This window comes from Brienomyrus brachyistius, chromosome 3, assembly GCF_023856365.1.
Source record: "Brienomyrus brachyistius isolate T26 chromosome 3, BBRACH_0.4, whole genome shotgun sequence".
NCBI classification, from domain to species: Eukaryota; Metazoa; Chordata; class Actinopteri; order Osteoglossiformes; family Mormyridae; genus Brienomyrus; species Brienomyrus brachyistius.
Genome location: NC_064535.1, coordinates 36,205,988 through 36,231,893, shown reverse-complemented (window position 1 = coordinate 36,231,893; position 25,906 = coordinate 36,205,988). Strand labels below are relative to the sequence as shown.

The window sequence follows — 25,906 nt, the reverse complement described above, 5'->3', positions numbered from 1 at the left end:
AAATGCAACGTTAATGCCGTGCATTTGTTTAACGCCACGGATGCGCCCGAAATGCCCGCATATAAACGAAGGGGAAGGGTAAAAGATACACAATTTACCTTCCTTCATGAAGTGCGAGTGGAAGAGGAAAATAATGAAGCAACATATCGCCGCTCCAGCGAAAGCCCATGCAACTCGGAGCAGCTGCATGGTGGCGAGAAAGTCAGGCAAAGCCCGGGGAAGGAGCCGGAGATCTTCAGCGAAGCAGTGAGGTATCCATCCCGTCCGGCGTCTTCACCAAGGAAAAGTGCGCACGGAGAGCCCGATACTCCGCAGCAAAGCGGCGCCCTCTGTAAACCACCGGGAAGCGACCAGGACGCGGACAATCCATGGACCAGAAACGGGCGCAAGATCCCGCCTTAAAAAGTGGGGAAGGTTTCCGATGTGCCACCGGCTCCAGAGCCCAGTTTTCCGGGAAACTTAGCGGTCTGGGTGGAAGCAGGGCGATGTCAGCTTCACCTTCAGTTTGCGCAGATCCTCATTCCCTGGGAGCACATACCCAGCACTGTCCGGCAATGTCACGCCGATCTCTAGTGCGCCCCTCAAACGTGTATTTTAATTTAATTGTCCTGCATTTTGTCCATTAAGAGGAAAAAACCGTGATCAATACAGCACGTATTGCCTTTTTTCTTTCTGCATATCCCCCACGCTGTAGTCTCAGCGATCGCTCTCTCGCATCGAAATTTCTTCGGTAAGACGCGTCCTTTAGTATTTTTTTTTTCAAGTGAGAATTTAAAGCCATCAAAAAATACCCGGGAAAGTGAGGTTTAAACCCTACAGAGCTGCATCACGACCGTGCCGCCGCGGGAATAGCCTGCAGGCTGTCGGGATCCGGGACTAACAGCAACTTGTAGTGTTGGGTCAGATGGGACCGGCAACATCCAGCATCTCCGCAGACCTGCCCGTTTTCCCCAAAAGCCGCAGACGGGGACGCGCGGTGACGTCATCGCCCCCCTAGCTGCACCCCGGGGGTGGGGGTGGGGGGCGGTGGTAAATGGTTTCATAAAATCGGTGGGCGACGTTTCCCGGTTTCCTCTTTCGTAAATCAATTATACTCCGCACATTACCCTATTACACTATAACTGTATTTAAAACGATGAATCTCACATAGTCTAAGCAGCCGCAATAATACATTATATTATCATTAAGGACTTATTTTTTACAGAACTTTCTAACGTTAGTTTGTACAGAAAACAAGAACAGTTCTCTTCTTGTGAATTTCATATATATTTTTACTACTCTTCCATATAAACTGTCTACATTGCACTATACATTACATAAATATCCAGACTGCTTTTAAATCTTTTTTAGCAAACACTTTGTCCCATCGACAGGTTACATTAAGGAATGGGAAAATCAATAAATTTATCGATATGATGCAGATAAATCAAATAAACAAAGTAAGATGCATTTAGGTTAAATTCAGAACCCTAACAGTATTCATTATTCAGGCTGGCTTTTATCAAACGAGAAATTATACCGTAAGGACTTGGCAGCCCGTATAATCAACGACCTGTCATTATGCCGCTTTCAATTTAACATTTTGCCAGAGTCCTTTATCAGTCAAAGGTTACCTGCGTTTTGCGGCATTTTTAACATTACAATAACCATTTTCCAGAAATATAAAATCAATATAAATCGAAACGAGTTTACTTTTTATTTCTCCGCACTGATCGGCTCGGTAAACATTAAATTTGGATTGCTGACCTGCGGCTTGGACTGACTGTCTTGATATCTGGACAGCTTTCTGAAAATAAATGCAAGCGGTGTTGGGCAATGGGCGAGGAAGGACCCTCAGAGGCTGCAACTGGGTCAGTATTTTTACAAGGCGCTCTGCCGGGCCTCCACTCATGTCCCAGCAATGGACCGCAATGTTCTCCTAAATTTATAGCGCGAACCTGGATCTCAGGAACATGTTTATCGAACCTCAGCACTTGCAAAGAGCCGCAGAACGATGGCAAATGCTGCTGTCTGTCACCAAAGCCGCCCATATATAGCACATTATGTGAGTGAGATGGCTTTTCTCTCTCCCCTCTAAACTCCTTCATCCCTTTGTTGTTCACATAATAGTGGCCTCCTTGCCTAAGGAGGATTTACAATCCTCACCAGGGTCTGGGTCTAGCTCCAGATCATCTGTCTCTGAGAGGTGAGCTCACAGCACAAACACCATCAAATGAAATTGACCCCTCCGCCCCCCCCCCCAAGAGGTGTAAAGTAACGAAGCACAAATACGTAGGCAGTGCAGGCCCTACTTAAGTTGGTTTTTACGGACTTGTACTTAAGTAATTTTAGTTGTTGCAACTTTTACTTTCACTTCGTTATATTTCTGAACTGAATAAATACTTTTTATTCCAGTACCTTCTGTACGACTATTGTAATTCTCCCTATTAAAAAAATATAGGTGTAGCTCACTACTGCCTGCAACGCACCTGATCAGGGCTGCATGATTTTGCTTAAAACAGGTCTATGAATCACTCTGGAGCTAGATTGCGATATTCTCTCAAGATTTCGAAGCAATATTTCATTCTTTCTTTCTATTATTATTATTATTATCCCGCGTTACATATTGCCTTTATGATTAAGGGATAAACAATATGTAGAGGTGCACGACATATTGGTCAACATACAGAAACTGCCGGTGTTCTGACGAGTTGAGTTACCTATAGAGAAATGTTATCAAGCCTTTCTGCGCATGTGCAGTTCCAACGTCTCGGAATTAGAGTTAGGTTTTAGGGTTTTTTTGTGGTTAGGGTTAGGGCTATCGATTAGCACTACGGTAGCTTAACTCGACAAAGTAGCTCAACTCAACACAACACCGGCCGATATTTTAACTTTCAAAGTTAGCAGCACTAGAGCTACTATTCATGGTGATAGTATTTGGACGATCAGTCGTTTTCCGGACCCCCCGCCACCCTGAGTAGGACCAGCAGTTACGGGAAATGTATGTATGGATGGATGGATCATTTTCCGTCGGCTCATTCACCACTTACAAGAGCTGTGGAAGAAGGCTACTGACCTGCGAAATTTTTGTAACTCATTATTAAATCTGGCCCGTATAGATCGATCTTTATTTTTCCCTAGAATAAAATTCATTCTGCTAATCAGCGCCAGCAAGCACGTCAAGTTTCACCGGTTTTTTTGAATAAAACAACTATATATACGTGCGAGTCAGTTCTTATTGTGCGGCACTGTAGCTTATAGTGTCAATCTTTAGTCATTTTAAAGAATAGTTTGTTTTTTTGTAAGATCAGTACATTTTAATGCATAGTACTTGTTACTTAAGTCTTTTTTCCTTTTACTTGAGCAGTATTTTGGTATGGAATCTACTTTTACTTACGTTCTGCCATTATCCAGTGGACAGAGACTTGGGGGGGGGGGCATTTCTGAAAGGGTTTTGCCTGTAAACGGCGGTTACATCTCGAGCAGCTTAATCGGGTTTGACTTCACGTGAGTTATTGTTTCTATGGTAACAGCGGGTAGGGACATATGACGTCCAGCTGTACTGAGGAACGCGGGTGGTTTTGGGTCCACATCTGGCCAGGTGTGTTTCCCGCCTGAACACTGTAATGACTGCCGAAGAGAGACGCGAATTCAGCTTCACGGTCAGAAGACTGCCACTTGCCTTATTATAGCTTGAAATGAAGAAAAACCTCGATTTAAAGCATCAATTTGATATTTACTGTAAAATGCATAACACAAACGCCAGTGTCACTGGGGCATTTCAATGAAAGTAAACTTAGCCGAGGAATGCCATATGCCATTTACCAAAATGGATTTAAACATAATTAAAACTGTGGCCTATGAAAACACATTTATTTGTACACCAAGGTGGCAGTGTGTGACAGGTAATGAATTTAGCTTTTACAGCTACCCCTCCGTATTTACAAAAGATTAGTTTGTTTCACTGTGTGAGATGACAACAAGCACAGAAAATGCAGTTGTTATTTTAAAAATGTTGTTCAAAGTTAGGCTTCGGTACATTTTCACTACAACAACGCGAGGTGTCCTTTCACGAGGATTCACGGGACAGAAAATGTGTGTTTGTGAAACATGGCAATGCATATAAAGATAATCCCAGATATCAATACCTGAGGGACTGTCAGAAAGGCACAGTAACATATACCGAACAGCCATTATATTAAAACCACTGAGAGGCAAAGTGAATAACATTATTTCGTTACTATGGCACCTGCTAAAGGTGCCATTTTATATTAGGCAGGTGAACAGTCAGTTCTTGAAGTTGATGTGTTGGATCTGAGCGACTTTGACAAGGTCTACATTGTAATGGCTAGATATCTGGGTCAGAGCATCTCCAAAAAAGAAGGTCTTGTGGGGTGTTCCCAGTATTCAGTGGTCAATACCTAAGTATCTGCCAAAAGTGGTCCAAAGAAGGCCAACCGGTGAACCAGTCATAGGGTCATGCCCAAGGCTCAGTGATGCACGTAGCCTGTCTGGTATGATCCTACAGGGGAGCTACTGTAGCATAAATTGCTGAAAAAGTTAATGCTGGCTATGATAGAAAGGTGTCAGAACACACAGCGTATCACAGCGTGCCTTGTATCTCACTTGGTAGCTGCAGACCAGTCAGAGTGTCCTTGCTGACCCCTGTCCACTGCCGAACGCGCCTACCGTCAGCACGCGAGCATCAGAACTGGACCATGGAGCAGTGGAAGAAGGTGGTCTGGTCCAATGAGTCACATTCTCTTTACAGCATGTGGCTGGCCGGTGTGTGTGTCGTTACCTGGGGAAGAGATGGCAGCAGGATGCACTATAAGAAGATGTCAAGCCTGCGGAGGCAGTGTGATTCTCTGGGCCATGATCTGCTGGGAAACCTGGCGTTTATGTGGGTGTTACTTTGACATGTACCATCTACCTAAACATCGTTGTAGACCAAGTAGATCCCTTCATGGCAACGGTATTCCCCAATGGCAGTGACCTCTTTCCGCATGATAATGCATCCTGCCACACTGCAGAAATTGTTCAGGGATGGTTTGAGGAGCATGAAAACAAGTTCAAGGTGTTGACTTGGCCTCCAAATTCCCCAGATCTCAATCAGACCGAACATCTGTGGGATGTGCTGGGCAAACAAGTCTGATCCGTGGAGGCCCCACCTCACAACTTACAGGACTTAAAGTATCTGCTGCTAACGTCTTGGTGCAGGACACCTTCAGAGGTCTCATGGAGTCCATTCCATCCTTGGCAGCAAGAGGAGGACCTACACAACATTAAGCTGATGATTTTAATGTTATGGCTGATCGGTGTATGTTAACAATGGCAACCATCCAAACAGCCTGGTCGTCTCATTGCTTCAAACCCCTCTTCGCTACAAAGAACATAGATTCAAATAAAAAGCAAAGCAGAGAAGCCAGACCGGACCAAAAATCTTGAAGCTGTCATGTGCTTTACAGTAACATGCCGATTCAGTTGTCAGAATGACAGTAGAAAAGGAACTTAAAACACAGCTGATTAAACTCAGTATTTAAGCCAATGAGATATTTGTCAATTTCACGATCCCTCCACTCGCCTGCTCGCTGGCTTTAGCTAGTCCTTGGGTAATTATACCATTTAAGTCCAAGAAAAGATATTTCTCTGTGTAGAATATGCTTTGATGTAGACAGACAGATTTGTTGCGCGTGGCTGAGAGTTCCCCCGTTTAATCATCACCCAGAGTTGCGTTACTACTTGCATTTAAATACTGCACACAGTAAACATTTTTCCAACTTTCTAATGACCAGCTGGTACTTCATTCCCATGTAATATGCCAAAGGGCTGGATATATTTCCCTTAAATTAGAATGGGAATACTTTTAATTAAAATGTGATGTAATTCCAGTTAGGAAGCTTGTATTTTGTAAGTGTTTCTGTTTCATTCTCCCATTTTGTGCTGAAACACTCCTGAGGACAGAAACAGAGGTAATTATTTCTAAATTTACTCCTGGACGAAACAAACCTTTATGAAATCTAGTTCTCATTTCTTGTTGGAAGTAATGATTAGTCTATGTTAGTTTTATTTTTCTGGCAGAGGTCCTGTGTTTACTTTTACAATAAATATTTGGGGATGTTTTTAAAGCGAGTTCATGTTTTTGGTCATTAGATGCAGAGTGTTTCTTGCGGGGGAGCCATGGTGGTGCAGTGCTTAGCACTGTTATCTCACACCTCTGGGATCAGCATTTGAGTGTCTTTCGTGGGTCCGTGTGTGTGGAGTTTGCATTTTCTCCCCGCATCATCATGGGGTTTCCTCTGGGTACTCTGGTGTCCTCTCACAATCCAAAAAGGTGCCTGAGGGTTATTGGAGTTACTAAATTGCCTGCAGGTGTACTTGTGTGAGTGAATGGTGTGTGAGTATGCCCTGCAACGGATTGGCACCCCATCCTGGGTTGTTCCCTGCCTTGCACCTGTAGCCTTCAGTGTCCCGCCCCCCATTACCCTCAATGGATATTCCAGACATCCCTTATCAGTTAAGGACATGGATTAACAGGCTACATTTTTATAGATCATTCTTCATTCTCTCTGGACTCAAACGGAAATGGTTGTCAACACAACCCTGTATCAAATAATTCAGAATGGAAGGATGGATGGATGGATGGATAGATGATGTGATTTCCAGTTTTGTCCAGTCCCTGGGTCATTTGAGCACCAGATGCAGTTCTAGAGGACAGCAGCGGTGTTTACAACCACTCAAGCCAAGCATTTGTATGGGGCCCCTGAGGAATGGGGCCCCCTGCTGGCCAGAAATAGTCAGTGCATTAAATACTAAATAAATGCATATGATTAGACCACACACACTCAGGACAAAGAACGAAAACAAACCTCATACACGCTCTTAACGAGGATAATGGAGGACAGTCAAAATGGCAACGTGAAGTATATGCAAATCACAGAAGACAGGGACGACAGGAATCACACGCTTGAGGAGCGGGCTGCCTGAAATCCTGAGATACGAGACTTTTCCGAGTATCCTCGACCTGGCGAACTCACAGGGGAATAGCAAGGGAAAAGTTTGGGAGGAACGGAACGCCATTCCGCGGTTTAAGAAAAGCCCGAGACGCGAAAGGAAATCTCAAAACACCCGGTTCATGCAATGCTAAATTATGCATGAGAGCATGCAGAAGAAGGTCTCAAAAGATTGAAAAATAAATTGAACAGCTAAGATTGCAGGGATGAAAATGAGGGCTTTATAGACTACAGGCACCGTCCTCTATGACTGAGGCCCCAGTCCCAAAAAAAAGTGATTTACAAGCATAATGTACTGTTAGGTTACAAACACCTGAGAACAAAACTAAGCCTCTTTAATCAAGACCTTCCAACTAATAATATATTAATCAGGAATATAATTAACTTAAGCAAGCTTTTTAATGGCCGTTTATCACACATCGTCACGGGAATTCAGGCGCGTTGAGTGTCTTAATGTTTGATCTTCCACACTTTGTTTCCGGAGCTACCCTCCTTTAATTCCCGAAACTCCTCGACGATCCCGCAGGTAACAGCCGTGTTCAGGCCGCATGTTCTCCGGCTGGTGCCATCTGTGACCCCGATGACCCCAGCTCTGATTGGCAGCTCCCCCTACACCCCCCACCGTGTGTCATTTTCTCTATAAACGTGTAGCCTTCATGTCCATCTGTCTGGCTTGATAAGGGTTGTCGTACCGGGGCTGCACCAGACCCCAAAGAATCACCCGGGATGCATCAGATAAGGGGTGAATCCTCAGTCCCAACCAGTAGTAATCCTGGTATCAAATATCTTCACCCAAATTATCTCCTTTCTTTTAACCCCTTTCTATATCCAAATATTGCCATAATTACCAACAAGAGTATTTATAAACATAACTCAATTTTTTTTGACTAAATTGAAAAAAAGCATCTGCACAAGGGTGCAGGGGAAGCAGCTTAGATTTGGTTGGGATGGAGATGTTCTTGTCTCCATAGGAACATATGAAATTGCCGTGGATACAGAATCCGGCCATTTCCTTGGTGAAAAGCAGTCGGTACAGAGCTGGGATATTGGACATGGGAAAATGGAAAACGTCTCTCGGGATGAGGCACGAGGAAGCCGGTGACGGAAATCACGGTATGGTCAGCTGGAAACAGCTGGTTATCTGCTGCTAGCTCGCCACTCTCTCTGGCCGTGATGTCGGGGAGGCCTCCATTCTCAGGGAGATAATGATCCCGCCGCTGGCTTTCTGCCACGGGGCAAGCCGGAACAACAGCAAAATATTCCATGCTTGTGAATTCAGCAGGTAAATGTATGCAGACTCCTCTTGTTACACACGGTATTTATGAGTCAGAAGGCAGAGGTATAATCAGTCATTCTCAAAATATCATTGGCTGTACAAGAATGGGATGAGGAGAAGCTTCCAGGTGTGGGTAAACCGTGGACTCCATCAAAAGGTGGGCGACACACACCCGGCAGATCTCTGACTGGTCGCCTCACTGAAAGGCCCCGACAGCCAGCTCATGCTCGATCAGCCCTTGAAGAAAAGAGGGCTGCATCTCTGCCCCCGAAGTCACTGACATTTCCAGGCCTGGCGACCTTCTTCTGGCTCAGACTAGCCCAAGGTCTTGGAAAGAATATTCCGCGGCACCATCGCTCCAGACCGCATTTGTGGGTTTCTCGGGCCAGATGGCCAGCCCTGATATATCGCACATATCCAAAAAAAACAAAAATCAGGACCTCCCAGTGACTCGCGCCATCACTCTGCCTGTCGGGGGCACTTTCAAACCCGCGGGGACACGATGAGCAGGCGTGTGTCCCGCAGAGTTCTGCACATTTACATATGAAACCCGCGCTGCCCCCCCCACCCGCCTGCGAGCATGCCAGCCCGCTTTTGTTTACGTGTTTGTTTATTCCCGTGTGGTAATGTATGAAACGTAAACAAACCGCGCTGATGTGTAAATTGCCTTTTTAAGAGAACATTTCCATGCAGATTTTTTCCCGCGGTCGGCGGCTTGGCTGGCGTGCAGGAGAGGCAGCAGAGCGCGAAGGCAGTCCCATCTGTGCAGGGAACACATTAGCCTGGCAGTCGATTCAGACCAGATAAAAGGACCCCCCCCCCCCCACCCATTCCCATGAGGACATAAAAAATCAGGAGTAGATGTAAGGTACACATTGTAGCTCCCCTTCCGCCGCCCCCCCCACTGGTGGTGTCATGACTCTGGGGGGGAAGCTGAAGTGTTGAGAGCACTTTTAGGATATTTATTTAGATGTTTTGCACCCCCACCCATCCAGGAAAGCCCCACACAGCCATTAAAAAGCCCTTGTCTTATTTTTCATTGTGTGGCTCCTGCTCTCGTTTTCTTATCCTGGTAATTGTTACTATTAGTGCTCATAAAACAGAAAAAAGTACAATGCCAGTATGAAAATGACTCCAGTAATAAATAAAATGATTTAAAAAAAACATGCAGGCGTATGCCCTTTAAACAGACAATGTCACCTAAATCAATTATTTGAAGTACAATCTTGTCTTATTGTACAAAGCAGGGCTCACTGCCCTTAGGGTCTGCTTTAAGCCCCCCCCCCCCCACAAAGAAATGTACCGTGATGTCAGCAAATCCTTATTCGTGTGCTTATCCCACCCACTCGCTGCTCCCTTGGTCCCACCACCGTACTGCTTTGTGTTTACAAACGAATATAACAGGATGCCGGTGGACTGGAGCGTCAGCCCCCCCCCCCCCCCAGAGAGCATGACTCCAATGAAGTAATATTTCCTTTCCATTCTGAAAAGAAATATGAAAATAAAAGTGACTGAGCCGTTGATCTTACACATTCGTGACTGCGGTGCCTCATGCTGGGGTGGGGGGGTCGGGGTTTTATTTAGTGTCGGGTTTGAGAATGTAAGAGGACGCACCTTCGCCCAGCAGTAAATAACAACAGCGGTATGTGCTGGGGCCGGTGATGGCGTCTTCTGATGGCATCGCCATCCCCAAGACGATGGAGGACCGAAACAGGCTGAAGGGATTGTGGGTGGAGCCAAAGAAGCAGACTGAGGGGTTTGTGGGCGGAGCCAAACGAAGCGGGCTGAAGGGATCCTGGGCGGAGCCAAACAGCACGGGCTGAAGGGATCGTGGGTGGAGCTAAACGAAGCAGACTGAGGGGTTCGTGGGCGGAGCCAAACGAAGCAGGCTGAAGGGATCCTGGGCGGAGCCAAACAACGCGGGCTGAAGGGATTGTGGGTATGTGCACCCGTACAGAAAGGGGCAGCCAGGCTGTGGGAGGGGGGAAGGCCCCTGAATTGGCAGGAAGGCCGACGGGACAACATGGAGTACGTGAGGCACACATCATGCCAGAGCAGACATGATATTTGCCATCGACAGCACGCGCGCCCTGCCGCACAGCATGCTGGGAGATGCAGCCTGCTCTTTATCGATGCCGTGCCAGGTGCATCCTGGGACCTTCAAGCTGTCCTTTATCAACACAGGGCCAGGTGCCTCACAGACCAGTAGATCAGATGTGTCGTGGGGAGAGGATTGGGGGCTCCCTTAAGTCCCGTGTGACAAAAAAAAAACAAGCAAGCACATCAAAAGGATGCAGACCCCCTTTGGCAGACTCAGAATGCTAATGGGGTGGCATCAGAGCAGCACGGCAGCTCTAAGAACCAAAACAATGGGCGCGGCGGAATTCAGCCGCCTCTGAAATGCTGAAGACGGAGGGCCGCAGCCCCGGACCGAGACTGATGGACTGAGACGGACCGATCGGAAATGCAGCAGAAACAAAACGGCTGGAAATCCATTCGGGCCACTCTGTGCTTAGCTGCGTTTTCCTGCTTAAATATTTCAGGCAGGAGGACCAACCAAGGGACGAGCCCTCCAGCTAGCAATGCTGTCAATTTCACAGGGAAGTCCCAATCTCCCCCCGCCCCCCCCGCGTAGGCGGGGATACAGCCACAGCGGCTGCCAAGAACCAGACAGAGCTCCGATTCCCAGCCAGTAATTCACCCTTAGTGTTCCGGCAATTTACATTTATTCTTTCCAATTATTTCCCTTCTCCTGTGTGAGAGAGGAGCCGCTACGGCAAGCAGACAGCTTAAATATAACACACAGGCAGGGAGGGGGCCCCCCAGGGGCCAAAAGGCAGCACGACCCCCAAAGTGCCAAGGAGCTTCTTGGTTTAATTTCTTGAGAAGATAGCGTGGTGCGGTGGCACCATCTGCGCTCCTGCTGTGTCTCCTCGCATTCTCCACCACTTAGTGACCTTCTAAAACATGGAAGATCAAGTGGGCAGGACAAAAGCACACCGGAAAAAAGCATTAAGATAAACGCTCGCTGGTACAGGGAACATTAGCCAGTCTTATGCTGCCGATTGGGCCCTATTACGCCGTAAAGCCACAGAAGAAAGTGCCGTTTGGTAGTAATGGGGAAGGCAGAGCTTTCAAAGCAGTGGTTGGTGCGATTTACCTACTGCTGCCAGTCACTGCCCTATTGGCTAAATAAAGTAGCCAGTGAAAAGCATGTTCAACCTGTTGGCTGCAGTGGATAAAGTTCCCTGTCAGCTTCTCACTACCACCTGGATGCGCTAGCAAATTCCCACCCTGTCACCCGTCACGCAGAGAATCAGCAAACGTCACAGTCAACAGGCAGCAAAAGAGAGGCAGCTGGATGCAACCCAGCTTTCAAGTAAAGACAGACTTCAGAACAAATGACACAAACACTCTCTGCAACCCTTTTTTACCAGGCCAGCTCAGCCGTGACCCTATTTCAAGTATAGGTTTAAATTAACGCTATGATCAAGCACGCGATGCAATTTATGCCAATCGATGCATATCGCACAAATCTGATTGGACGTACCAGTGAATTCTAAAATAAGCATCTTTGGCTTGGCTTCTTGGATTGGTTGAGTGTTCAGTAGTTTTACACTAATCATTTGCAGACAAAATTCCTATTTATAGAGGTTAATTGTAGGGATGGGGCAGGGAAATCTGATCGTAGATCAGCGTAGGAGCTTACTGGTTCTAAAAAAAACGTATATTTCCAACTCTGCCTCGCATCCCTTTCAGAACTTGCCGTGACCCAAAGCCGGATCGTGACCCATGGGTTGAGAGTCGCTACTGTAAAGGAGTTGACATTTGTGTCGCAAACCCCAACATTCTGTACATGCATGGCTGACTGAAAGCTATAGGAAGGATATATGAACGGACTGAATAACAGGATAATTCAAGGATAATTTAAGGGAAGAGAATGGAATATGTAAAAAGCAACCTGAAAGAACTGGTAGGGGACACAATCGGTAGTTCAAATATATATGTATTTGTTTTTTTTTTGGCTGTACTAGAGGTCAGTGAAGGATACAATTATCCTGATTTCAGTTAAATGCACCTCTGGTTCTATGCAAGGCAGACAAGGACACTGCAAGGGACGACGCCGTAAACCAGCTGTCACTGGCACTGCAGTAGTGGGTCTGGGAGAAGTAAATTCTCTTTGTAATGAAAGTCTCACCTGTGTGAGTCTGCCTGCTGCTGGTCCTTCACGAGAAGGGGATGCGAGCTAAAAGCTCTGAGGTGGAAAAGGAATGGGTGGGAGACAAAATCCATCTATCCAACCATCCATCCATCCATCCATTCCCAGTCCACACATATATAGAAAAGGCAGTCCAGAGTTACCAGTTTGCTTGACTGCATGCCACTGGAGACAGGAAAAGGTAAATGCCGGTGAGGCCCCCGCCTTGGGAGCCCTCCCTGACTCGTCTAACGGGGCGGGAGCTCAGGCGTGGTGGTTATGTAGCACTTTCAAGAGTGCTCGTTAAATCAGCTCATCATGCAGATCCGCAGGCGGGCTGAAGTCATGATTTACACACGCTGCAGAAGGCCTTCGCCATCTTCACAGCTGCCTCTGTTTCGTCATACGAGGATCCTGAAGTCCACTAACATCTGCAGACGTGGGGCCCCAACCCTTTCAGGGGCTCCGCCTCCCAGCCACGCCCCCTTCCAGAGCTCCGCCTCCTGGCACCACCCCCTTTGGGGGCTCCGCCTCCCAGCCCTGCCCCCTTCGGGGGCTCCGCCTCTCAGCCCTGCCCCCTTCAGGGGCTCCGCCTCCCAGCCCCGCATCCCCAGCTCATTGTGGCTCTGTCCTTCATCTCCAGATATACCTCTGATCACAGCCTGGCTTTCTGAGATGGTCTCACTTCATTCAGGATTCACAAGGTCAAGGTAAAATCTGCAGAGCTCGACACAGAAGGACTGAAATGAAATGATTCTTAAAAAGTCAATCACCTTAGGATGGACTGTACTCTAAAACGTGATTAGGTGCCTGATTAGTTATTGGACAAGCAAGTAATGGACTTTAATATATGTCTAAAAATACAGAAGACACTTAAATACCCCACACAGGACACTGTGTACTGTAGAAGATGAAATGAAGGAATGAATTACTGTTCAGGCACCTGTACTATTGGCCTATTATTACTCACCTAATCTACCCAGTCTAATAATAACCCAATAACTCTGCTAGCAGCATCACAAACATTACCAGGACTATCCAATGATCTGCCACGTGCAGTGAAACACGACGGGAATTCATTAACCCCCAAAAATGGAACATAAAACTGCACTTCCCGCAATTTAACGTCACTTGAGATACACTTCGTGAATCCATCAGGGCTTCGGTAAATATGGATATTTTATAAGTAAGGCCACCCAGAAAAACGCCAATAACCATTTTTAGGGAACCCGTGAGTTTGAATACCGTCAAATCTCCGGCAGTCATCGGTGCTTAATTGAAAATCGCCGCATTAAAACAACTGCGAAACAACATTTCGGATAAAACCATCAGTGAGGCAACTAAATAAACTCAATTTAAGGAGAAGCTTTTAAAAATGGAGAGAGCAGAAATGATGCTCAGTCTGTAGCTTTAAAAAAAAACCGGCTGGCACCCTGATTTGGTAAGTGGACTGTGCAAGGCTGTCAGTGATGTATAACTGAGACCTTGCATTTAATTAAGGTCTCCGCCACTTTTCTGCAAGTAGGCATAATAATTTCAACACCTCAATATCATCTGCTTAATGTGCTATTTTACCATACAGTTAAAGCCGAGCGATAAATCTCCCGTATCGTGCGTGAGACGGACGCGAACTGAGCAGCGGGGGCGTCGCATTAGCGACCCGGGGGGCGGCGCCCGAAGGACTGCCGCCGCGCTCCGCCTTACGCCGCTCTTCTCTGCCTAATGACCTCCCCGACTGCCAGCGATGTTCATCACCGCCAGTCCGGCAGGGCGCTGATGTATTATGAGAAAATAAACATAAATTCCGTATATTGTACCTATATATGCTGAAAGAGACGAAGCGAGACTGAAATCAATACTTAATAATATTCAATACTTTTCAGTAATAATAATGATCCAGTATACATAGCATATATAATAATGTGGGCAGCAGGTCAAAGGGTAAGCCTCTGTACCAATGATCGGAAGGTCATGGGTTCGAGCCCCAGCCTTGGCAGAATAGTCATATCTATTGGCCCTTAAACCCCAGCTTATGCCCTTTAGGCATGGTGGGACATAGGGTCGCAGCCCAGAGAGTGCAGTACGGTGGCCTGGGTGCAGGAGCACGTCAGCTGTGAGTGAAAGCGGCTCCGTCCCAGCTTCGGCACAACAAGATGTCAAGGCGCTCAAGAAGGCTCCGAGAATTAAATCTCATCAATATTAATGTGGTGAAAAGGGATCAAAATATATCATTTCTGTGTGTGCGATACATGAAGGGGACAGCATGCATAATACATCGGTTCTGATACTGAACAGTGGATCTGAGGGGGGAAGAAAGGAAAATTACAAAATACTGTTTCTGCTCGCTGAAGGATTCATACATAAATGCTCTTAAAAAAGGAAAACTTACAATACCTGCCAGGGCAAGCCGTAATTCGTGGTTTAATTAGATTATTCTCCAGAATATTGCATTCATTTTGCTGGCTAAATAATAAAACAGGCATTAAAACGGTTGAGGCAGTGGTGCTTTAATACACATTTCATGGTCTCTTATGATTCACAGTGTATTGTCAGTGCCATGGTAAAACAGTTCATCACAGCACCTGTGAGTAAGGCCAGATTAAATGCAGGAGAAGCTACCAGCCAAATTTAACCAAACCCTTCTCCCCATGCTTAAATTAACCAGCCGTAGTTCTGCCTGAATTAATCTCTTTGGGCTCTGTGAGTTATTAGGATGACAGAAAGTGAGGTTTTGCTTCACTGCCTGCCTACAGGGTCCCGGGGTGCAGTGGAATCGAAGCCCGCAGACAGCAGGAAAGGCTAAATGCTAAAGGCACAGAGGCTAAAGGTACCAGGTCCTGGGATACTGTAGAAATTATAAATATTTTCTAGAAGTCACATGGATACAACACATCCTCTGAACCACGAAAACGTCTTATCAGGTCCTGCTGAAGGAATGAAATGTTTCATGACAGGTCTCCTGCTTCATAGTCATCGATTACGCTTCACTGACAAATCCAAAGCAAATTAAAGCAGGAACTCCGTTCCTGCAGCAGGGTGGTTTACTAGAGCAAATCCCCACTCAACCCTGCTCAAGGGTACAACAGAAAGAACCCAGGGGACGTGAACCCACGACTTCCAGGTCACCATCTGCTGCCAAAAATACTTTCCTAAAATAGCCAGGGAGGCAGGGCCACGCTGCATTTTTCATACCACATACCAGTGACAACAGCTTCACCAAGAGAATCAAACGTGTATTTGTAGCAGGCGAAATGTTTAAAGTGCCATATATTCGTTTAGTGGAAATGCACTTCCTAACTCTTCTGCCAACCTTCAAAGAAAGAAAATGCTTTTAATAGCTCCTCTTGCAACAGGGTATGTTGAATTATATGAAGAAATGTTCGGCTCAGAGTGCTTTTGCAGATTAGATGTATAATCTTTCAGAAGGTTTGGCCATTTGATGTGAACCCGGCAACTACTTTTCTATAATAAAATAACGTTGCAGTACATGCAGTGCGAAGTAGTTAATCTTTGGTACTGTAATACATTTAACTCCAATTCAAGGTATATAAGCATTAATTCTGAAAAGTACTGGTACAAACATAAGTATTGAGTAAAATAATAGTGATCGATTCAAACAGGCACGCGAGAATTTCCTATTTCAGAGACTAGGCAGAAAGTAGGTCTTGTGTTATGGACTTCAGGCATAGGTACAACATTCAGGCACCCTGGCGGTGAGGGGGGCTTTTACCCAACTTCTTATTTGAAATGTAACACCTGATTGGTGTCTTTAACGCAGCTGCCAGCCCGTTTGGGTATATCAGCCATAAACGATGGCAGCAGTGAAGAGACAGGGTAGTGTGGCCGGTGGCTGGAGTCCCTTCTAGAGCTCCATTGCTTGTCTCCCAAGTTAGAAGACAGGGACTTAGAATTAGCAAGCTACAGCTGGGAATGACACAAGCAGCTAAAGTACTGAATGTAAAAGCGAAAACAACTCAGAGACAGAACTGAAATAAATGACCATGGAAAAGATGCATGTGTGCACGGTTCAAACATTCATAACAACACCACAAGGTGTCCAGGCAGCCATCTTTAAGCCGTGAAACAATAAACAAAACACTGGAGTAGATGGACAAAAATATATCAGGAACACAGACACCAGTGCCAACATTTAGATGTCAGTGTCCCAACTACAAAAGGCATACAGGCACGGACATAAATACACAGAACTAATTAACATAACTAGAAACAGCTGGACACATGGGGATTCCACTGGAGGTAACGAGGGGGGCGTGGCACACAGGAGGATCGACACTAGCAGGGCATGACGTCAAACATAACTGGACAACATCATGACGTAAGATTAAACAATATTCAACTCAGACAGTAACGCGAATGACAGTTAATTAGTAAAAAAGTTTCCTGTCGGGATAAATCCAGCACTTATAGATAGAAATTAAGATCCTGAAAATGTGAGAATGATTAACAGGGTGACAAAACAATGATATGACTGTCCTGTCAGAGTGTAAAATATCCGGGTTTATATACATAGTGTGTTATAGAGGTTAGTGTATAGTGACTGTCAGTGTGTTTGGCGTTACGAACCGTCATGATCCATGGTCATAAACCATAATGACAACGCAATGCATCCGGTAACAAAACGCTAATTGATGGCAGGTGGGCTGTGATGGAGCTCATTAAAAATAATAGCACGACGGGACCATGCTGAAATACATCGTCATTAAAACTTTCAAAAAATCTGAGTGGCTTTAATTAATCTCCCATTTTGTTGATTTTGATCAGATATTACACGAATTAACGATGTTGCAAAGCAAGCATACAGCCTGCACTGTCACAACTGCGGAAAGTCGGGCTTTTATTTATGTAAGTATGTATGTATGTATGCTTTATGGATGGAGCTTTGTAATGATGGGAGAAAGAGCGCTTGTCGCGATTAAAGTGAGACATCAATCAGCAGCTGGTTTGACCCAATGGGACCCGATCAGCAGTTCGGGTGGTCGGCCACCGGAGGCGCGGCATGTCGGCGTAACCTAATGAGAAATACGTATAAATGTTATACATGTGTTCGACTCGCGTTGGAAATGGGTTTCCGATTATTACCTTTTTAGTACGTCACGTGAGCATTCATAGTTTAGGCAATCTTAAAATTAACAGATATATGAGCTTTAAAACATATGGCAAATGAACCGCGTTTGCGTCAACAACATACATATATACACGGATACATGTATAGGCCTAGTATCCAGCTAGGGTTTGGTAACAAGGGTCCTCAGAGAAATGAAGGGGGATTGTAAAGTTGGGCTTGTAAGCTGGAAGCAGAAGTAAATCAAAACTGTGCTCACGCCGTCCTTGAATGGAAGCAGGACTTCCAGGGTTCAAAGACAAACCAAACACCATACACACCGCCTACACCAGGAGTGGCCAGAAGGGGCGCTTCTGCTGACAGATGGGGGCACCAGACCCCCACGACTGCCAATCTACGGCTCAGACTTAGAGGGGAAATCACGCTGTCGCTTTTAATTTAATATTTGTTTCTTGTTCTAAGATCATCCTGTTGATCCCTATGCACCTTATTCATTGTTTTAAAATAGCCGATTCCCTCGCCTGGAGATTGGCAGATCGAGCAAATCCATCCATCTGTTTTTTTTTTTTTTTTTGTCTCTTTGTTCCAATGTTTTTTTAAAGCTTCACCTTCATTCCAGACCCGCTTTCTCACTGCGGAGCAGAATGGCTTCAAATTTATGTGTCCCTCAAGGAATTCAGCGCTCCATCGCCATGTTCCTTCCAAGCAATTGCTTTTTCGACCATATTACAAAGTCTGTTTATAGACCCCCTCAAACAGGTTTTTACTATCTCCGTTTTTCAAAAGACGCCTCCACAGGTGTGTCGTTTTCTAACCATATGGGAACATTTCTTTTTTTTTTGGATAAAATGTCCCCACAAGGATAGTAAACCTTGAAAAATACATCTTGAGGCATGTAACCATGAGGTAAAATATCTCTTATAGGTTCCTCTGTTGGTTTTTGTTATTTCTTTAAATTAATGCCCAAAAACTATACCATTAATTCTCAGCTGCGTTTGACTTCTGTTTGTTTAAAAATTTTAATTGCGTTAATATGACCTTTTAATTGCGTTAATATGAGAGGCAACAGGGAGCCCTACAGAAGCATGTCAACTCCATCATCAGGATTCACACACAGCCCGTGCCTTTCTTTGGCCGTTTGAGACCACGCTGAATTATATAACTGCCTTAATGAATTCTAAGAAGCATGGTCTTTGAATCCGGCTGCCTTGGAGCTAAAGATGCTGTTTGCAGACCACGCTGAATTATATGACTGCCTTAATGAATTCTAAGAAGCATGGTCTTTGAATCCGGCTGCCTTGGAGCTAAAGATGCTGTTTGCAGACCACGCTGAATTATATGACTGCCTTAATGAATTCTAAGAAGCATGGTCTTTGAATCTGGCTGCCTTGGAGCTAAAGATGCTGTTTGCAGACCACGCTGAATTATATGACTGCCTTAATGAATTCTAAGAAGCATGGTCTTTGAATCCGGCTGCCTTGGAGCTAAAGATGCTGTTTGCAGACCACGCTGAATTATATGACTGCCTTAATGAATTCTAAGAAGCATGGTCTTTGAATCCGGCTGCCTTGGAGCTAAAGATGCTGTTTGCAGACCACGCTGAATTATATGACTGCTTTAATGAATTCTAAGAAGCATGGTCTTTGAATCCGGCTGCCTTGGAGCTAAAGATGCTGTTTGCATTCATGTGTTTCACACTTTCTCTCTCCTGGGTACTATTCAGCAAGGCCAGGAGATGAAGACAGAGGTTGAAGAGCCCTGCATGTTTAGGAAATGAGTGATGCTTGTGGTAAAGTTAAGGCGATTAATTGTCATTGCTGACAAACCACAGCACACGACAACAAAACGAGTCATCTACATATAATCCATATGTGACAGAGCAGTAGTCAGTTATTATTTAGTGCATGGGGAAGCAGAGCATGGGGGATGGCTTCCTCAGGGATTCAAACCAACAACCTTTCATTTACAAGCACGCTTCCCTAACCATGAGACCACCACCACTTCTATAAAGAGGCTTGCTTACATCACTTTGATAAAGTCAGGACCAGCGTTGAAAGGCAGGACTGCAGAACCCAGCTTGGGTCACAGGGCCAACCCCCAGAGAGAAACAGGAATAGGCTGCTGAACCCCCCACCAGGGCCAGTATAGAAGCATAGAAGCTTCTATATACTTCTATAGAAACATATACTTCTACAGAAGTATAGAAGCACCCCCCCCGTCCTCGGTAGCCAGTCTGTAAAGGAGAGGCTTGGCATGACGGAGTTTTACTGTGGTATATATTACCAGGGACGAGGAGGAAGCAGGCCAGTTAAAAACAACGGTAGGCCACCATGTTGTAACAGCCGCTATTACAGGAAATGCAAGCTAATCCCAATAAAATATGCATTACTGCCTAGTGTGTCGCATATCAAGTTAATTATGAGGAGATATTAGTAAAGTGTATGTATTCTCCGTGGGGATTTACAGCTTATGTACATGTAAGCACAACGGGCGTCATTCACAGACCCACCTGTGAAGTCTCATTACCGTATCCACATCATCATTCACGCAGGACCTGGTCCCTAAACTGCGAGTGCAGGGGTGGGCCAGTCTGCTGGCCTCGGTCCCACATGGGACCATTTTTCACCCAGAGGTACCTCCCTGTCGCCAGTCCCTTTTATTCAACCACTTCAGTCTTTCGGTCTTCATCACATTAACTTACCATCTCACATTAGCGGTCCTGTATCTCTCAAGATTTATATCCATTTTTTTTTACAAAATCCATCCATCCATCCATCCATCTCAGCCTAACCCAGAGCAGAGGTGCAGTAGGGGCTTAGGCACCCTAGCCAAATTCAGGGGGCCCAGCACTTTATAGGGGCCCTTAAGTATGTAAAGTTATATAATGCATGGGGGGGGCAGTTAAGGTGATGTTACCAGGGAGCCCAGAGCTTCTAGCTAATGCCCCCCGCCCAAGGGCGTAGAGTTGGGTATGACTTTAGACACATGTACTTACGAATATTGTGGGACCATCGTGTTTGTTTGTCTGTTTGTTTATTTTTTGGAGCGGGTGGTGCTTGGACTGATTTGGTAACCTACCAGTGTTTAAACCAAATCTACGCAATGGTCTCTACCCAGGACATGGGACATGAGGCATGGGATAAGATCCCAGTTAGGGAATGTTTATAGAAACTGAAAACCAGATTATTTTAAAGTCGATGCTTTGAAAAAAAAAAAAAACAGACAACGTCAAGGATTTTCGTTAAATAATTATCTGACAGTGTATATCACCATCCAAGCCATTATATTAAATATCAAGATTACTCCAGTAAAAATATAATGGAAAAAAAGAGAATCACGTATGGAGTCTGTGGGGATCAAAACGTCAATGTCAGGTTTAGAATATAAGACGGAGGGGAATCTTTGTAATGACAGCCCTTCATAATTGCTAATGTGACAGCGCTTTAATGACTCGCAACTGCAGGGCTGGCGCTTAGAATGACCGAAGGGCCAGGCGCCGCTCACGCGCTCCGTGCCACGTGACTGGTCTCAAAGCCGCGCCTCACCGCGCGCGACCGAGAGACACGTGACCGCGTATATCAAAGTCAGCGGGCGTCGCTCCATAAAATAAATCGAATCAATCACGGCGTATTAATGAGCTGAGGCAAAAAACTAATCAGTTTATACTAACAGAAAATAATTCATTAATTTTTATTAATTACCCTCCCTTAGTCATTAAGTGTTGCCGGTATTTAAAGGTCATTGAATTTTCTCAAAATGCTGCCACATCCTTCAACGTGGAACCCCTATAAGTTTGTGATTAAAAGCAAATGAAGTAATTTACATGAAACCGGTCGTTTACTCGCGAAGTGTAATTTACATGCATGTCCATCAGTTATAATATCCACGAATCCCTACCCTTTGTTGTAACGTGTTTGAACCCAGGTTCAGTCCTGAAGTAGTGTTTGTATGTGTCCCCAGTGATTTATCCATCTTGTCTTTCCCGAATGCCAGTACTGGGGGCTAATATCACCGCAAGGTCCCACAGCCACATATGAGCAGTTTTCTTATCAGATTATTGTCCCATGTTCTGGAAAATATGTTATCGATTCAGTAGCGGCAGACGTGCTTATGAGGGAAAATGGGGCCCTCTATGGAGAGCCCGGTGACATGGGGAGGCCCCACCCACGCATTTTAGGAGTGGGAGGGGGCTTTGTTATATGGAAGAGCCACACGGGGGCTGTCGGAGAGGGAATCACGGTCGGGACTCAAGAGAATTGGGGGGGGGGGGTATTTACATGTCTACAGGAGTAGGGGGAAATCAGGGATTTGCAGCTGCTGTGATGTCATCTGACGCTTGACTAAAGGACCGATCCAAGTTCAGGGCAGGGGATAGTTTTGTTGAGTGAGGACACTTCCACTGAAGCACAGCGTATGAATAAACTATATAAACGCACACACACACTAGTGGCCTCTCTGTGTGCTCTGTGGTTTCATCATGCTTTCCCAGCAGCCAGTGTGAATAATAACAGGAATATTCCAACTACAGTTCCAGCTGCACCCAGATGGGGGAGCCAGCACACAGAAAAATTACCTCGGGCATTGAGACGCCTGTCTACCTTTATGATCCATTATACATCTGAGATAATGGGCACCTATCAGCGAATCCCTCTACAGGACATAATCAGGTCATCTATTAACTCTCCCTGACACCATTCTCAGAGAGAGGTTTTAAAGCACCAAAATCTCCCCCTTCCCTGCCACAAAGCTGCGAGTTGGACATTCCCCGGCCCGGAGAGCTGACGAGACACACTGTCAAATACACCAGGGCCTTGGGAAGGGGTCACATGTGCCGTCTGTCCGTGTCTGTGTGTGTGTGCAGACTCCAAGACAGAAGGTAACATTATCTGCGTTGAGTTGCTCTCTCTATTGCTCCTTCCTTTTCGACAAAATCACCTAAATAAAAACAATTTTTCCTTAAAAAATATTTTAAAAATTCAAGGTATAAGCTAAAGCATTGGAACCAGAAAATGAATAAAATGTGTCATGGGTCCTGTTTGGACAAAATAAAAATGCTATTATTATTGCAGAGCAGAAAAAACAGTAGATTCATGGACAGCATCCTGTAGCTGTGAGTCACGCTGTTGCTGACTATAACAGGCACTGGTCTGACATCACGGGTAACGCAAATACAGCAACGCTATCCTGACAAGTAAAAACATATTAAGAACTAAAATAGGACACAGGCAGGACGTGCTTAGCATTGTTGGCTCATGCCCCTGGGACTGCGATCTGAGTGTCCACCATCACTCCATATCTGTGCAGTTTGCATGTTCTCCCCATGTCGTCGTGGGGTTTCCTCCAGGTACTCCGGTTTCCCCCCACAATCCAAAAGCACGCTGAGCCTAATTGGAGTTACCCAATAGCCCGTAGGTGTGACTGTGTGACTGAATGGTGTGTGAATGTGCTCTGTAATGGGTTGGCGCCCCATGCTGGGTTGTTCCCTGCCTTGTGCCCGTAGCCTCATGGATGGACCCCCTATGACCCCGAATAGGACAAGCATTTATGGAAAATGGATGGATGGATGGAAATAGGATGCATTAAAGCTTCCAGATTTCTTCTAGACAGGGGAGTAAGAGGAAGAGGCCAATATCAGAGCTTACAAAAGCCATCTTAGATAGAGGGGAATGTAGTTCCTTCCCATCGCTGACCAGATACAGGAGCTGAGCTCATTGATTAGTCACAAACAAGGGATCGATCATCACACAGCCGCAGTAAGACTCTGCATGGGTAGGGGGCAGCGTGGCATCCGCTCTCATGAGTACGCCACGGTCCAGGCCTATCCACAGGCTCTGTCACATGACAGAAGACATGTCCACACAGCCCTAGACGCCCCCGTCCTGTGAGGGCTGTGTGCAGTCACCCTGCATGTCGGAGAGGACAGTGTCCATGCGGTGTTCCTAACTTGATTCTTCACACTGCATCGTTCATCTCTTGTGCCATCTGATATTTTGGTCTTTACGTATCACCCCAGACCGCCATAGGCAGTTCAAACACACAAGTTGCACCAAGCCAACGCGCTCCGATCCGTCAAAGAACACAATGGAATGAAGTAACCAGATCATACTCCAACCCATAAATTCATACTCAGAAATCATACTCTGAAATCATACTCAGAGATGCATCCCAAATATAGCCTAAAAAGATATAGGCTACTACCAAAGCGTTTGATTTATCTTGTCAAAAATTGACAGGGGGTGGGGGCACCAAGATGATAAGGTTATAAATATGTTGATGGTTATGTACTATATGTATTCAGGCAGGCTATGTGGTTGGGGGGGGTTGAATTGCACATATTCTATGCAGGACATGGGGAGGATACTGGTTGCTCTATCCAAACTCCACAAACTGTATCCTATTTAACATTTCACATGTTAGGTATCAGCAGTCTCCTACACATACACGTTTCCACTGTGCAGAGCACTTTCTCACGCAGCCTACTTTGAGTTCGCGATGACATTAAACGAAACACAAGGCGAAGTGATGGAGATGTCGCACAAGCGTCCTTCACGTTCGGACCTGCTCCTCCGGCACCGGGGAAGGTCATTGAACCGGGAAAAAGCGCATTTCACAGCACAGGAAATCCGCAAGGGAGCGGGTGGATAGCGGTACTTACTGCAGTGAATCAAGAGGAGGCTCGCCAGTAGCAGCACAGCCCAGAAAGTTGGGGACGTCCTCGGCCAGCAAGCGCCATCCTTCCTCTTAGTGAAACTGGGAGACGGAGCCATCGGGAGCAGCTTCCCCCCCTCCTTCCCCCAAAACCAGAAGGAGCTGTGTCAGCTTCAGCAGCCGGTTCTCCGTCGGATGGAGCCACCTGTAATCCCTGCAGAAGCCATCCTGAAAATGCGCGACATGTCGCGCTACGCTCCGCGGCGCAGATCCGCACCGATGCGCATCAGGAGCCGCCGATGCGGGGCGCTTCCCCCGCTTATCCTACCAGTCAGTATGAAATTCGCACTATCGTTCAGTTAAATGCGCGGAAATGGGTCCGGAAAGGAGAGAGAAGCGATTCTCACTCCCGCAAACAGAGGAAGGTCTTCGGAAGCAGCACTGAGCCGCGCAGAGCTCGACCCAGATCACAGACACACCTGGACCGGGAGGAGAACCGATGCCTGACGGTGACAAGACATCGGAGGGGGTGGAGGTGGGGTGGGGAAAGGAATGGGGGGGGGGGAGGGGGGCAAAGCTCTTCTCGCTTGTAAAAAAATAAATAAAATGAAATCCGACCGCAGATGGTTTGTAGTATCACACTACGACTTATATATATAAAAAAACTGTCAACAAATGGCATGGATTCACCGACTCTGAGTTATGAACAAACTTAAAATGCCTCGCAAAGACAGAAACGCCGGGGTGATCACACTGATCTAGAGAGAGACTGCCACGACAGACCGGCTTTTAGGGGTAAAGGCTGAAAAGGAATGGGAGGCGGTGGTGCCAGAGCCTTATTACAAACTTAACTCCTTGTTTCCTTGTAATTATGACGGCCAGATATGCAAGATAAAGCGATCACTGCGCCATCTGTGAGGGGTTTTGCCCAGGTCGCAAAGGCGTATGCGCATGTGTGTCAGCTCGGGTTACGTGGTCACAGGCCGACCAAGCAGCATCCGTATGCACAAAATGCACTTAGGTTTGCGTCCCGATTCGGCTTCTTTAGTTTCAAACCATAGTTTCACTTCTGTTTTTAAGGTAATGCTTTCGGTGTATCTGTTTTTGGTGAAGTAGCCTATCTGGATTCAGTTTCCTTTTCCTCTTTGGCTCGGACAACCTAGTCCTTCCTCAGATTTAAAATAACTACGCAAGCTTGATATCTCTTTTTTTTTTGAGGAATAACAACTAGTGTCCGTTTTGATTAATCTGCAAATCATTTTAATAGAGAAAATATCAATTCTGGATACATATTTAATCATTTTAGAAACCTGACCTTGAAACCAGCCGGTGTGACCTAAAAGGATAAATGCATTTAAATGTACTTGAAACATACTGGCTTTGTCAGAAGCGACAGGAAGGCTGCCTATGCAGTGGCCTGGGGCCCGGAGCTGGGAGAGGGTCCCCGAGGGAGGCCGATTACATAGTACATTGTAACAAATCAACTTCATTTGTGTATTCTGTTTTTCACCAAAGTGAAAAACAAAGGTCTTGTGTTTATTAAATTCTCTTTGTTAATATTGTAAACACTTCACAGTAAAATAAAGAAAACAAGTCTTATCATGCCAGGGGAGGGGGAGTTGGGGGCCACCATCAAGTTTTTTGCCTAGGGACACCAGAGTCCTTAGAATCGCCCCTGGGCTTTATTACTGCTGGGATGGAATTCACTT

The 25,906-nt window shown here is 45.8% G+C and overlaps 1 protein-coding gene across 11 annotated transcripts in view; it reads right to left on the bottom strand.

Annotated features, from left to right (window-relative positions):
- The window catches only part of LOC125739164 (chemokine-like protein TAFA-5), a 65,991-nt gene extending 41,290 nt beyond the window's left edge, over positions 1 to 24,701 (bottom strand). For 7 of the 11 annotated variants that reach the window (XR_007397077.1, XR_007397078.1, XR_007397080.1 and 4 more), the window contains exon 1: positions 24,205 to 24,701. Coding sequence is in view for 6 of the 11 variants with exons in the window: in XM_049008986.1 (XP_048864943.1) it covers positions 24,205 to 24,316 (112 nt within the window). In the remaining 5 variants the exon portion in view is untranslated. Of the gene's footprint in view, positions 1 to 98; positions 965 to 3,376; positions 3,508 to 24,204 lie in introns of those variants that run through there. The other 4 variants (XM_049008989.1, XM_049008990.1, XM_049008985.1 and 1 more) reach the window with 4 other exon arrangements.
- Between the last annotated feature and the right edge of the window lie 1,205 nt (positions 24,702 to 25,906).